Source organism: Ascidiella aspersa, chromosome 1 (genome assembly GCF_963924565.1).
Source record: "Ascidiella aspersa chromosome 1, kaAscAspe10.2, whole genome shotgun sequence".
Lineage (NCBI taxonomy): Eukaryota > Metazoa > Chordata > Ascidiacea > Phlebobranchia > Ascidiidae > Ascidiella > Ascidiella aspersa.
This window is the reverse complement of record NC_139447.1, coordinates 29,673,830-29,689,736: the sequence shown is the minus strand read 5'-3', so window position 1 is coordinate 29,689,736 and position 15,907 is coordinate 29,673,830. Positions and strand designations below refer to the sequence as shown.

At 35.6% G+C, this 15,907-nt stretch overlaps 1 protein-coding gene across 1 annotated transcript; it reads right to left on the bottom strand.

Moving 5' to 3' along the window:
• Positions 1-890: 890 nt before the first annotated feature.
• LOC146169654 (signal recognition particle receptor subunit alpha-like) lies at positions 891-14,578 on the bottom strand. The gene is made up of 14 exons (XM_083388009.1): positions 14,424-14,578; positions 14,059-14,142; positions 13,615-13,775; positions 12,995-13,149; positions 12,396-12,528; positions 11,342-11,498; positions 10,904-10,998; positions 10,351-10,460; positions 9,948-10,034; positions 8,140-8,312; positions 6,457-6,667; positions 5,825-5,950; positions 4,821-4,957; positions 891-2,186 (listed from the first exon to the last, which is right to left on the bottom strand). Exons 1-14 carry the CDS (start codon positions 14,544-14,546, stop codon positions 2,061-2,063), a joined length of 1,878 nt encoding a protein of 625 aa, XP_083244135.1. The 5' UTR covers positions 14,547-14,578; the 3' UTR covers positions 891-2,060.
• Between the last annotated feature and the right edge of the window lie 1,329 nt (positions 14,579-15,907).

The following is a 15,907-nucleotide window of genomic DNA, read 5'->3' as shown; positions in this document are numbered from 1 at the left end:
GAAAGCACGCCTTTTGGTCGTGCGCTTGCAAATTATTGACAGCTCCAACTCGGCCACCTTTTTTGCGCATTACATGTTTGCGAAATTTGCCACTTGACCTGGAGTCTGGCGGTTTATGTGAGTTGGCAAACAAGTGAGGATGCTGCCGCTACCAATTGAACGTGATTGTTTTCATGCTAATAATATTGAAACTTGGCAAATCCTTTTAGCAGAGTTTTAAACCTGTCATTTACAATGCCTAAAGTCCAATTAAACTAAAGTCATATGTTAATGTAAAGTAACTTAAGTCCAAGTCAAATATTTTAAAACAGTAACAAGTCAAGTCCTAGTTTACTTATTATTAGAACAAGAAAATTTAAGCTGGATCATTAACAACAAATAAAACGTTAAACTGGTGAAATGGGTAAACTTGTCGGATTAAGAGCAACAAATCAACTAAAAAATAGAAAAAAACAAACCAACTCATGTAAATACTTACTTTTAAGTTATTTGACTCAATAATTTAAGTTTAAAGATGTCATTGTTCAAGACTTGTGCCACATAATTTGTCGAGGTGACCCGAGTCATTACTACCCTGAGTTTCAGTAAAGCTTTCAAGTTTAATGTTTGTTTTTTTTCATAAAAATATTAACTTTTCAGTCGCAATGCTCCTAAATAGGTTTTCGTAATAGTGTTAAATCTTTCATTTTTACCAGTCTAATTCCTACAATTGCCCTATCGGAGTTTCTTAAACTTAATGTGTAAAATATGGGGGATATAGCCATAAACTTAATTTTTGACCGGATTCAAATTTTACTAGCCAATATTTAGCTTCTGTAGAGACCTCTCTAAACTGCAACAGGTTTTTTATTGAACAAACCGCTATGTCACAACACCACGTGACTGCGTGAATGTATAGAAAACGTCTCGCAATAACTTCTTATAAATACAATATGTATTGCACGAAAAATCCGACAGATCAAAAAATACTCGTCTCAATCTTAATTCCACACACACAAACATACAAACATACACACTCCATATTTCCAAGGTGCGCAAAAAGCAAAATTAAGGCGGACGTTTCCAAAAAGGGACACTTTGATGAGCTATAGTATTTGTCGTAACTTTTGAAGAGACAATTTTATAATAAAAGCCCAAACCAAAGTTTCTAAGAACCTAATTAACTTTCTTTACTTTTTGAGGTGCAATATTAAAGCTACTGTTATTTGCTAATTCTCACCGGTTTAAAATTTATATAAGTTGCAGAAAAAGGGTAGGATTGTTAAGTTGGTTAAAAGTTAAACAACAAAATAAGTCAAGGCGGCGATAGGTCTAAAAATCAACGACAGGTCAAAACACGAAATAATAACAATTTTTAACTGATATACTGTAGGGCAAATTAGAAAACTGAACAAAACAAAAATTGAAATCAGTGGTGGGACTGAAAATGTTGGAACGCTTTCGGAATGCTGCAAGTTTGGTCATTTGGGTAGTTTATATTTCGGCTCAATGCCTATAAGTGGCCCCTACAGTATGGCCCACCAAACAAAACATTAGGTTCAAAAAACTAAAAATATTATTTTTATTAATATTTTTTGTTTTGATACTTTTCTATTTCCGTTTAATTTTTATAACACATATTTTCTATTTCTGGTTTAAATTTCTCGGATTCATTACAAGAAATAACAGTTGATGCCAAGCAATTTTAATACTTGTCAACCACATGTCTAGTATTTTAAGCGCTTCTCATATTGTAAGAAACGATTATAATACTCGCTTAAACCGAAGCGCAGAAAAGTGAACTTTTGTTTTCGTTAAGACCTTTCAAGGAAACAAAAAATGGGATCCCACCACTGGATTAAAATCCCCAATTAGGCCAAATTAGAAAGTACTGCGTTTTTCTTGCAAGGAAAGATGTACGACACAAATACAAATCGAAGAAAAAATGCGATAAGACTGACACCATCACCGTTGAGACGACGTTCTTTCACCAAAAATGTAGTCGGATCGTAAGTTCGTGTATATTGACATTTGTACAGCGTTGCCATAAAATGCAACTGAAGTCTGGTGCTTCGCCAGCCTCACTTAAGTAGAGACTGGACAACGGCCTTAGCGTTGAGGCTGCGTAGGTCAGGGTAGGACTGACCAGTGCCCACGAACACAATCGGCTGACCAGTGGTGTACGTCATCGAAATGGCGGCTCCGACCTAAGTAAGAAATTGCGTTAGGAAGTTACTGCGAACATATTAATTATAACTGCACTGGACTATTACACTAGACAGTGGTTCTTAACTTTTTTAGCGCTCGTACCCCTTGCGCGTTTATGAAATTTTCTCGTACCCCCTGTCTACAATGGACGTCGAAAGTAAATAAAATAATAAAAATTAAACCAAGTGTACAGTCTTGTAAGTTCAACAATATTTACAACACACAAACAATCAGTCAATTTACTAATGGCTTTTTTGCTGTTGCTTTCCGTAAATTATCATATTTAATCGAGGTTCTTTATTTGAGATAGACACACGCATATCATCTCTTGGATCCAATCGGTTTCTCGGGTTAGTTTTGATGTTTACAAGAGTTGAGATCCCCGTTTCACATAGGTAGGTTGTCGCAAAAGGCACAAGGATTTCTAAAGCTTTTTTTGCTAACTGGGGAAATGAGTCAAGTTGTGCACACCAGAAGGCATCTAACTGCATTAAATCAAACTCCATTTTGATTTTACTGCTTGCTTTCATTTCAATGAGGTCATCTTTCATTTGGTCATTATCACCCATAAAACATAGGTTGAAAATAAATCAAATTTCTTTGTGGAGTTCAAACACACGAGTAAGCACTCTGCCACGGGAAAGCCACCTCACCTCGGTGTGGTATAGAAGTACGGTCGTTGTGCTTAGCCCCAAGCTCGTTACAAAAAACTTTAAACAGACGATGATTGGAGGCATTTCCTCTGATGTATTTGACTGTACTCATAGAAATTGATAATACATTTTTAAGTTGTTCTGGTAATGACTTGGCTGCAATTGCATGACGATGTAGCATACAGTGTGTGACTGTGATGTAAGATACCTCATTTTTCACGAGGGCAGCGAAGCTTGATTTATTTTCAAGCATGACAGGTGCGCCATCGGTGCAAAGTGAACCGCACATGTCAAAAGTCATTTTATTTTTCAAAAAGAACTCCTTGACGATATTGAATACGTCAATTGACTTTGTGGTTATTGTCAATGGTTCACAAAATAAAAATTCTTTCAGAACTTCTTTCTCTTTCACATACCGCACAAAAACTAATAACTGACTACAACAACTGACGTCTGTTGACTCATCGAACTGTAGACTCACTTTGATAGGACTGGATTTGTTGTCAGCAATCACCTGTTGCAAAATATCTTCGCTTATATCACGAATCCTGGAACTAATGATGTCATTTGACAATGGCACTAAACTTAGTTTTTTTTCTGCCTCAGTCCCCAGTACTGTTTTTGCCATTTTCATTGCGCATGGTTTCACTAACTCTTCTGCTTCTGTGTGTGGCTTATTATTTTTGGCACACAAAAATGCAACTTGATAAGATGCTAGCAACAATGGCTTTTCAATCGGTAAAAATCCATGCTTTACTAAGGTACCACTCTGATGAAAACGTGCCCTTATGATCTTCAAAGTACTTAAATTATTTCCTGACTTTTCACCCCCATGTCGATTATCGAAATGCTCAGTAAGCCTTGAAGGTTTGAGATTTGCATTTGCGAATACTTTGCTGCATAAAATGCACTGCGGCCTCTCAGTTCCATCTTTTTCCGTCAAGCAAGTGAACCCATATTTCACATAGGCTTCATTTCACTTACGCTTTTTAGACATAACTGCTTTTTTTTAAGTTTTAGGACAATTATTATGCCTCAATAACAACTCTTAAATGGGAACTAAACTGGAATTTAAAACAGTGCAAAAATGGAATTCTTCCACTACTTCTTTCTCTTTCATATACCGCACAAACACTAATAACTGTTTACACTTTACAGCAACTGACGTTTGTTAGTTCAAACCATCTGTAGGTAGCACTATGACATCATAGTACAAAACCAACTCGTCGTAGACATATAAATAAAAAGTAACTTGTTTTATGCATTCTTTACAAACAATAGCGCATAATTTCACACTGCATCTCGTACCCCCTGCTTTGGTGCTTCGTACCCCCAAGGGGTACACGTACCCCTGGTTAAGAACCCCTGCACTAGAGGATTCTCTGGTAAGTTCGGACGGATAACCTTAGCTATGCGCCCCTTAACAAAACCAAAACTTTTTATTGCGACTTATTAGTCTATCGTGCGAAATGCACACTGAGATAGTTATATAGGTTCGAATAATCTCACCGTATATCTTTATAAGCAACAAAGAACAATAATTTCTTAATTTCCGTCATTCTAATGCAGTGTTTCTCAAACTAAAAAAAATTGTGGCGCCATTTGGTGTGGTTGGGTCGCCGACTGCAATAGTTTTATCGGCTTATTTTATAGGGTTGATTAGGAGCAATTTTTTCGAGACTGAACCATTTGCGTAGTAAATACAAAGACATGGCACAGAGTAATTTAATTCCAGCGTATTTATAAGTTTATGCTAAAGTCTAACGTTTCGCACACAAAAAGTGAAGTGAAGAGAATTGGTCACCTAAGCTTCACTGTGATACTTCCGTTTATTATTAGTTTTGCCACGAAAAAAGGTGAAGAAACACCGAAAGATCAAAAATACAATTTTATAACAGGCTAATTTGCCAAGTGAACAGCGCAAAAGTAAAAACAGACCACGGCTTAGAATTAAGCAGAGGAGACTTAATCGACACTCACCTTGTCGTCAATGGTGTCGAACTTTGTGAGAACGATTCCGTCGATCGACCTCGGGTTCTGTTCCCTTGAGTAGTCGGCCAGCGCCTGATTGAACTTTACCAGTTGGTCCACCGCCTCGTTGCCCACAAGTGCCTCGCCTGCGTATTACAGTTCAATATATTCAGTTTCAATATTTAGCTGCATCGTTCAATGAGTAGTTTGTATAACATTATGCAATCGCATTAATGCAGCTGTTAAGAAGTTTTTTTGGCAAAACTTAATAATTATACTCTGTAACGTTTATGCTGCGTGCGCTTAGGATTTTTTTTATTAACTAACTTACTCGGCGGATTTACTTAACATAATGTGAATAAGATGAACGGTTCCTAATAAAGCAGGCGTAATGAACAACAGTAGAAGTAATTTAGTAGTACGCGATCACAAAAGTTTCATAACCACTGATTCTATAAAGCCTCTATGACACCCAAGCAAAAATTGTCTAAAAATGGATCGAAGAAACTACACCGTTCACATTGATATTATGTTGACATAAAATTAGTGATACGCGTGTCTTATAGATATTTGTTGTAAAAAGCCAATGTTTGTGTGAAAAGTCATAAATATAATCATTTTGAAGGCGTGATCACCCAATATGATAGAAGTTCATAAACATAGAAAGGCACTTAAGTTATGTAAATATTGCAAGATAAAAAATCAACCTGTCGTGTAAATAATGTGTTTCATCAATTTTATTATTTAAGCGATATTTGATCTACATCCGTAACACGGTGCGGCTTTGACAAAGCTCAAGTTGAAAAAGCAGCCTTTAAAATAAAATTAATAACCTGGAAATTCGAACTAGTTTAAAAAAGTGTGCACAATGTGGTTGCAAGTTCTACAAAATCAAAAAATTGATATTTTCTACATTTTTAATCAAATTTTTGTGAAATTTGTTTTCTTGAATACAGATTGTCACCGAAAGGATTTTGAAAAAAAAAAACAGAATAGGAAACCCATGGACTTACCAACAAAAAGAACCAGATCCGGGCTGTTGACGCTGATCAGTTTGGCCAGCGATCGCATGAGCGGCTCGTTATCCTGCATTCTACCAGCAGTATCAACCAGAACCACGTCGTAACGCTGCTCGCGTGCTGAAGGACGACAATAAATAGTTCATCAAAAAGAACAAAGAATATAAACAAAGCATGAATTTGTATAGGTTCAACATGTATTGTATATATCTTGAAATATTATTTTCCGAAAAATCAAATAGGTTTAACGTCTGCATGTCTCTTTCAAACTCGACATTTTGTTCTCCTTCAGAAAGTTTAGGAAAAAATACGAGGATGAAAGGCAGTGGGGCCAGTGAAGCGCTATATAATGCTAGGCATCAAAGATCGTATGTTATTGAACAAAACATCTCGATTGACACCACTTAATCATTGACGAGCAAATGTTTATATACAAAATAATTTCTTCAGGGTAAAATGTGGAAAACGGACAGAACCCCATCGCTTACCAATAGACACAATTTATGTAAAAACAATGCAATTTTATTTGCTAACTCATGGCCCAGAATCGAAACGAGTTTCCCATGATGATAAAACAACATCCAAGAAAAACAAAAAAACACCAACATGCAAAAAGGCCAACCTACCGGCGTTAATGGCCTGGCTTGCGATGCCGGCCGCGTCCCTTCCGTATCCCTTCTCGTAGAGTTGAATCTGAGAGGTTCCCCCGGCGGTTGGGGGGTGCAGGGCGTTCAGCCTGGCCACGTGGGTGCGCAGTTGCTCCACTGCGCCGGCACGAAAAGTGTCGCAGGCGGCGATGAGCACGCGAAAGCCGTTCTCCATTAGCCAGAAGCAGATCTGCAGTTGTAAAGATATAAACTTGAACTTGGATCAACCTTTTTGAAAGTTTCACTAACGATAACAGCTGCGTACATTTAGACACTGGGTTGCCTTCGCTAGTAGGGATGTTTAAAGTCCAACTTTCTATCAGTATTATTAGTATTATAGAATCGTACGTTCCGAGTTTATGATACCTAAACAAAATGTATTTATTTATTTTTTCCGAAAATTCCCGTTTTACGGTCAAGGTCGTAATTTTGAATCTCACCGTAGGTTAGTATTTCTAGCGGCAAATGCATTACTTGCCAAAAACGGCATTCGTCAAGCAATTTCCGTTCTAAACGGTCGGTGTTTATAGTCGGTGTTTATTTTTAAATATAAATACATACAGATGTAGTTCAGAATAAGAAAGGAATATAAGGGATCAGGTGGCACTATGTAAAGACAAATTGTATTGAATTCTCAACAAGCTTTCGCATTCATCAGGTCAAAGCGACTGACGCAAAAACACTAATATGCTTCGCAAAGCATAATCAAAAAGTTCGATGCCATCAATGTTGGGTTCAATCGAGATTTCGGCTTTATGTCACATTACGCCTCATAGCACGCCTGACCTCCTGTTATAATTGTTTTTGCGTCAGTCGCACGCGCCTTTTCGGGCATGGGCATGTGCCTGTGGATAAGCTATACGTCACCATTCTTGTGGCGTTTGACTCGTGCTTGTGGTTTTACGTGCATTTTAGCAGTTTTCATTTATATTTTGATCTGATGAAGCACGGTTGCGTGAAAGCTTGTCGAGAATTTAATACAATTTGTCGTTGATATAGTTCCACCTGATTCACCTATCTAGCATTAGACAAATATGGCCATTTACAAAGATTAATATAAATAACTATCAGCAAGTGAAACTATTTAAAAATTTAATCCAGTTTAGTTTATAACTAATTTGGATTAATAGGGGAATAATTTACATATAAATTAAAATATTTCATAATTAAGTGGCGTTGCGCGTGATAGTATGTCATGGTTGCCGTTGGATTAATAAAAATTAGACGCAGTATGGCTATAGCCTATATCAATCAAATTTCAATGAGAATTTTATGCATTGTATTTTCATTGGTCGAATTAAATAAAACAGAACTATAGGGCTCAAATCGCCTATATCAGCAATAGGCAGTTTCGCAAGCTGTTAGTACAAAAATTAACCTGCGAAGGCAAAAAACGGTTTGAGCGAAAACATATTTTTATTCTGAAACTTTTGACAGTAGGTTTAAAACTGTGAGCAACTTAATCTACATTTATACAAACTGTTTCTACCATGCATAGTAATAATAATAATAATCTAAAGTAACTCCTCCGGAAATTCTAATCCTTAACAAGCGTTTCGGCAACCTATGCACAAATCTTTTGACATTAAATGCTTTTTTGTGTCACTAACAGATCAAATGATCAATCATGATACCAAAGACAAACAAAGGGCGGTCACGTACCTTGGCCAGGTTGGTCGACTTGCCGACGCCGTTGACGCCGCAGAACGTAATGACGTAGGGCTTGGCTGCACGTTGCGCCTCAAGAACGTCACGAAGGATGTCGACGCGACGCTTCGGCGTCAGAATCTGGACAAGACTGTCGTGCAAGCTCTGGCGAACCGCAGACGCGATTGCTGATGGAAAACGCAATTTGATTATTAGTACTTACTTTGTTTGAGGCTTGGGTGTGTGTTTTTAACCTGTTAGTTAGTCTGACGATAGCTTAAGTGCCCACTAAAATGGTATCAATTGATATGATAACCAGTTTTCAATTGTCTAAAATCGACTTGAAGGTTTTAGCTGACGGCAAATGTATCGAAATTCTTACATAGGTTTAGATTTCCCCTTTAGGTTTTGCAACATGAACCGCGTTAGTATAGTCCGGAACCGCGTTAGTATAGTCCGGAACCGCGTTAATATAGTCTGGACCAGCGTGGTCCAACTGCAGGCCCGCGGGCCAAAGATGGCCCGCGAGTTCCGCTTTTTGGCCCGCGAACTGGTCGTCAGCTTTGCTACAATCTAGCAATATCACTTCAATTTTTGTTTCTTTGTTATTGCAATGGACAAAAATTTCGTAAATGATCCTTTGCGATTTCATAACTACCGTAGCTCAAAGGTGTAGATTTCAAAGTTAGTATATAAGCCATATGCCAGCGATTCTTAACCTGGTGGGGGCGCCCCCCTAGGGAGGCGCAAAGCAATTCTTAGGGAGGCGCGAGCACCAAGTAATATTTAATTTTTTTGCAGGATTTTAATGGTTTCGTTTGGGTTTTACACCACTCCTACAGCGCTGTAGGCTACAAACTCTGTTTTTGCGATGTTTAACATTGAATCTGCAAAAAATTTTCAAGCTTCGCGCGAGTCTTGTTTTTCTACTTTTCCTGACTATATTTAATCCCAAAGTCTCATTGAGTGCCATTGCATGTTTTCTTATCATCGAATGTATAACGGCCCTATTTAATTACAATTTTTCTATTTTATAGATAAACGATAAAAGTCATCTCCCGTTCAAACTTTTTTTAATCCATATTTTATAATATATGACAACAGGCTTGCAACAGGGGGACTCAAACTTTTTTGCGCGAATCTATAATGTTTTTGCAATATGGCCGTTGTATTGTGTGTCGTCACATCTTTTGCAACAAGATAACGTACTGTTTAAATCAATGTGTCGAGCACGAGCAATTCATTGTGTGCCCAATGCGAAAACCCTCCTGAATTTACAGTTTAGCGTCAATTCAACTAATTAAACTCAATTTTTTCGCGCTTCGCGCGAACGACAACAAACTTCACTATTTTCAAGTTGTCTCAGTAATATTTAGTGGAAAATGCCGAATTGCTTTTCGTAGGGGGGCGAAAGGCCTATGAGAATTACCAAAGTGGGGCGCGGCTGAAAAAAGGTCAAGAACTTCTGCAATAGGCTATGTATAATTTGCCAGCAATAAGCCTAGAATCGCTATTTAAAAACATTGGCCCGCAAGATAAAAAAATGTTTTTGGCCCGCGATGAAAAGAAGTTGGACCACGCTAGTCTGGACGATGCCTCGTTTATTTAAATTATCATGAAACACTAACGTTGACAAATTTCAAACTTTTTGGCGAAAAGGGTAACCTTCATTCAAAATATTTAGATCAGAAACCTTTCTGAAAAGATTATCGTATATTTTATTTTAGTAGACGAATATCATTATTTATGGTCAGTTCAGGTCCCTAACTGCCCAATATACACATGTGTCCAACTTAATTCCGTTTTAGTGAAGGATAACTTACTGTTAAATGTGCCCAGCACTTTTCCTTCGAGCTTCGTGGAAACAGAATCGCACATTTTCGAGGCAATGTCAGCAGCCACATTCTTGCCTGTCAATCAAATTTAGCAATGGTTGAATTCCGACGAAAATATTTTCATGTAATAGTTTTCTATAAGAGGGACTTACGTTAAACTCATTACCTTACAAGTGTGTACACAGATTTTTAAAGAGATAAGAAACAATTATGCGCAACAGATGACAAAAAGTAAATGTGACTTGTTTTACTGTAAAAAACTCCCTATTAACCTAAAAACGAGGCATTTAAACGTTAAAATGTATAAAACAAAAGGTAACAGATACTTTAAATCATATATTTTTTTTGTGCATGTTTATTTATGTTATATAGATTTGCTAATGCAACTAACCGATCAGATGGTCCATCATGGTGTTCAGAACGGGCTCCAACGCTTCTTTGGTTAGCGGCTTGGAGCCGACCAGGCTTCGGAACATGCCAAATAAACCGCCAGAGGATTTCCTGTGGAAAGGAGAATCGCATTGTCAGGGCTCGCTTATACGGCTGAGAAGCGCCACATATGTTTCGCCGCCGTCATTCGTTGATAAGGCTTTAAAAGTGTTTTACTGTGTGTGAGTCTTAAGTAAACAAACTGTTTTTTAATTGCATACGTTCACCGTAAGGTCAATAAAGTGATGTGTTATAGGAATAACAAGCACGCTGTTTAACCACGGTTATCAATGTCCAACATTCCATTAACCTTTAAAAAGATTATTGCAAAGTTAGGTCAAAATCAACGTCCTTATTGTAAAACCTCAAAATAAACATTGTGAAAGGTGTTTCCGCCATGGGCAAAGTTTTTAAACCGATATCTTGACAAACAAATCGTTTATAGTTTATTTCCATTTTTTTATAAGGTTTTAGTTTGTGTTACTTATAGGTTTATAAATTGCATATTTATATACTTGTCCGTGCTGGATCCCAAATTTTCCGGAACTTCTGCATGGACTTCCTCTACCTCAAGAGCCTGAATGTTGCGAGAGTTGTTGACCCATGCTTGCTATAAATGAAGGTATAGCAACATTTATAAATCGAAAAAAAAATTGTAATAAGAACACCACACAATGTAATGAGTTTCCTAAAAGTAAACAATGATTTGAAACAACTTTATGAAGCTTTCAGGGCCAAAAGAAATAAAAAGTGTTTAGCAACAATTACACCTCCTGATAAAAATTTTACAATCCAGGCTACGTGCAAGCAGATTACAAAACACTTTAACCTCCCGGTTAACGAAACATGTTGGCTTGGTAAAGAAGCTTATGCAGTATGGCGTCATGCATAGTTTTGAAAACGCCAGAAAATGGATAGAGAGGTCAAATGTGTTAGTTGCTTATTCACTTTACCTGTTCTTTGGTCACTGGTTCAATGTTGACATCGTGTCCGTTCTGCTGGGCAGAGCTGTAATCCAGGTTTCCAGCCTCTTTGGCGGTGCCACCTTTGTCCCAAACTCGGGCACTCTTGGACTTGTCCTTTTCTTTTTTGGCCAAACCAGCCTTGCCACTAAAACACAAATAGCAATAAAATGATCTTATGAATTGATCAGTTGCATGTTGGATCACCAAGCACTGTTTTTACAAATGTTTGATTCTGACAGACAAACTTGGCTGGCAGTGCAAATTGAAATCTACACAAAACCTATTATAATGGGATTCTTTTGAAAAAAATCCACAATGTACATATATATGCAAATTTGAATCAAATTGTAAAATTCAGGTTATACATAACAGAGTGATATTGAGCAGTACTTATTCTACTTTTCACTAATTCTGTAAACACAACATGTTTTGTCAGCAGAAATCCTTTACAAGGTAAATACAATAATTATGCATGTGCGTTTTAAAGGCTTAGAAAAACTGGCAGACTTCATACGCAAAACAAAATATCAACTTTTGGTATAAAACCCAATATTTTAGTAAAAGTGACAAAGGCGACATTCACAATAAGGAGAAAGAAAATACTCTAAAATGCAGTTGCTCTATATCAGGGGTGGGCAAAGGTATTAAATGGAAAAGCCATTTGAAGAAAATACAAGTACCAGAGAGCCTCAAACTTATTTCAATACAAAAACGGTAAATAAGCAATATATATTAGCAAACATTAACAGAGTTGTAATATAACTTAGAACAGAAATAATTAACACGATATTTATGATATTAGTGTTTTGTAAATGAACTCTTCGGATTCTATGTCTAGTGTTACGTCATAAACGAAATGCTGCCCTAAATAAGAAAAGAAAAAGAGATAACGTTCATAAACGGTATCTTGGTAGCCTTTACATTTTTGTGGGATTTTACGATTCGAATAGAAGAGCCACAAAAAACATGCCGGCAAGCGGCAGTTTGCCCACCCCTGCTCTATATAAAAAACACCTAGGATGTATAAATAACTAACACTTACCCAGCAGGAGAACCTTTTTTCCCTCCTAACTTTTGCTTTTGAATAAACATTTCCCTGCGACGGGCAACATCTGGTGATTCCTCATTTTTGCCTGACTTTGGGGAGCCAGTCACGTTGACTTTTTCATTAACACCTTTATAAAAATAGGACAATTTACAGCATGTTTATGCAGAAAAAAACTAAAAAAATAGACGTATTTGTTAATCATAAATCTTTGCTTTGTTCTCTGCTGGTGACCACAAGCTTAAGACATAAACCTAGACACCAGTTTTATATTTGCCCTATTTTCAGTTTAATTCAATGAAACTTAACATTGAAACACACATCACACCATAAGCCAAATTTTACCGCCAAAGCTAAAATATTTGTATTTTTTACCTATTCAATCTTTTCTTGTCAAGTATATATATATATATATATATATATAGTATTACTATGTTTATTATTAATAATACCGCTTGACCCACCCTCACGCATCTTTTCTTGTCAAGTATATATATATATATATATATATATATATATATATTTTAGTCGTATTTTCAATTTAGTTTAATTTAGTTTTGCTTCTATTTTAACATATCCACTAGTATACTACATACCATTTGAAGTTACTTTCTCTGGAACGCTTTTTTTGTTAGCCTCCGGTTCTGCATCATTTTTAACAACATGCAATGACTTGACTGTCTTTTTAGACTTTTCGGAGTCACGGTAAGTCTTCATAACCTTTGGTTTTGCCACCGATTCTTCAGCACTCCTTTAAAACATAGACACATTGTTAGTAGTATCTGCTAGAATGGCCAGAACTCATGGAAAGCATTATTTATTAGTAAAAGTCTTTCACATTTGAAAGTTTGAACAGATATTATTTTTGCATTTTTATCAAGGTTATGTGAATCAATTACAATTTCTTTCACCTGTTTAAATATATATGGTATAAATTTGAATTAATTTAAAACAAAATCGAATTGATGTTTCAGTTTATCTAACTATATTTATTAAACTCCTAATTCGCATTTTAATTTTACATAATGCTAAACAAAAGTTTTGTTAAAAAAAAAAAGTTTGTTTGTTTTTCAGAAAAACCTATATAATATTTTAGAGTGAATATTTGCCAAACTATTTATAAGAATTTATAAAAACTGCTAAATTGGTGAAAGCGAAATATCGTCCAATGTTATACGAAAACAGATATATGGTTCTATATATATCTAGAGTTTACCTGAGCAGCTGTTTGAACTCGTCATTGCAATCAAAGTCCGTAGTAAGCAGTTTTGAGGTGCCATCCAGCAACTGCTGACGATACTTGTCGCGAAAAACACGATGAACGTCGCTGACAAATTTGTCAATGTATGACAGAGACAAGATTGTCTGATAGCCAACCTAAGAAAAGAAGTAAACAAATAACAGTTACGATACACCTAATAAATTTGGTACTGAGTGGAGGATCATTTTTTTTAAATCTATAACTATAGTATCTGAAGAAATAAAATGGCATATTTGAAATGTTTTTCTTTTATGTAGAATCAATGAGAAACTGTAATTAAATAAAAATATGTCCTTAAGTGTTATATAGACAATTAAATTAATACAAGGAAATATTGCTAAATAAGAGCTTTAACTTATGCAGTTATGCTTTAAGGAGATTTCATAATTTCAAACATACCACAAAAATCAACTCAAATTCATTGTCAAGGCGATATTTCATTTGGAGAGAACCATGGGTAAAATTTGCTGACCCTGTTTTTTCCTGTAAGACGAAACTTCATTAAAAATATATACGTGGAAGGATTTATAGAATATCAAACATAAAATTAATAAAGGCATTGGTATTACATATTTATGGTTTGGTGTTGGGTGTGGAGATATGTAGATATTTGTCGTTTTAATAATAAACCTTTTGATTAAATACTACAAAAAGTAAATCAATTGTTTAACTTAAATATTATTACAGATTGGTGTTAATGATATTAATATTCATGCCACATTAAAAGTGATTAAGTGTACTAGCTTGAATAATTGACAATTTACCTGCAAAATAACGCTTCTAATGAAAGCATTGATTGGTTCTGTGAAATTTGTTTTGACACCTTGAAATGTGTAGCACCAAAGAACAAAGCCACCTTTACTAAAAATAGCAAAGAAGTCTAACATTTTTGTAAATATTAAGTGATAATCTTGTTGAGATAATCTATACAAAACATAAAACAATTAAATGAACACAACAAACAGCAAATCGTCTTTTAATAACAATATACCAAATACTGATATTCATATAGAAGTTTCCCAACAAAATTGAAAAAAATCAATATTTGTCTTATCTAATTCATCATGTGTTAACCTTCAAGATGCTGTCATACTGAAAACAAGGAGAACAAACTGTCTTTTTTGCCTGAATTGATTCAAGGAAAAAAAAACGTGACTGTTAGTCTGACATTAAACAAAATATTAGGGTCTCTATCATATTTATTTGTTATTTCTTTCTTGCAATTTCATTTTTGACATCTCGTTTCGGTATTGTAAAAAATATTGTTTTAGACCAGCGCCGAAGTTTGGTACGTCTAAAACATTCCAGCGCTTAATTGTCCGACACGACATAAGGAAATAATTAGGAAATAAATTTTTTAAGAATAATTAGCGAATCTGTATATTGAGACAAATCAGAATGCACTTATCTTACTTGTCTGGTTTTTATTTTAAATTTTTCTTTGGCTAGAAAATTTATTTACTATACGTCAAAACTGTAATGATAAACCATCCGTGACGTTATAACTTTTACAACCTTAACTTAAAATGATGCAAGTTTGACAACTACTATGCTAACCAAAATGCACAAAATAATAACATAGTAAAATTACATCAAAATATGTTGGCCTACAGTTGATAAATATGTAACATAACTGCAATCCATGAAAAATTGACGTAAATAGGTGTTCAAACAGATTGCCCAAAGTTCCCTTTCTATAGAGACTTTGATATTGCCAGAGTGTAAGGGAAATTCCCAGTTTAAAACTAATTTTGTTTTTATCTTATGTTTACCGACATTGAATCAGGGAGTCGAACCGACTTTCCCGGATCAGGTTCGGTTTGGGTTAAAGGATTTTTTGGGATACGGCTCAGTTCCGGTATCAGTTCAGAGCAAATCAAAAATTCCGGTTCATCTCCGGTTGGACCATTGTTTTTTCAAAACCGGTTTATAAAGTTTCGGTATGGATACAATAGAAGTTGCGTTAAATCTAAAAATGTGATCAATAAATTTAGAGAATAACTATTGACTTGTAATTCGTATAAAATCTAAGTTTCGTGACGTATTACAAAGCTAGCAGCTCACTTCTAAAATATCTCAACAATTGAAAAGCAACATTTTATATACAAACTAAAATAGGTAGCTTACATACGGTACTTAGCTGTTGGTTTTTGACCTTTTCGTGACTGCGCAAAAATTTTGTTCTGAGAGATTGTTTTTTGTGTTATGCTATCCCTAAAATGCCTGGTTTATATTGCAACTTGGCATT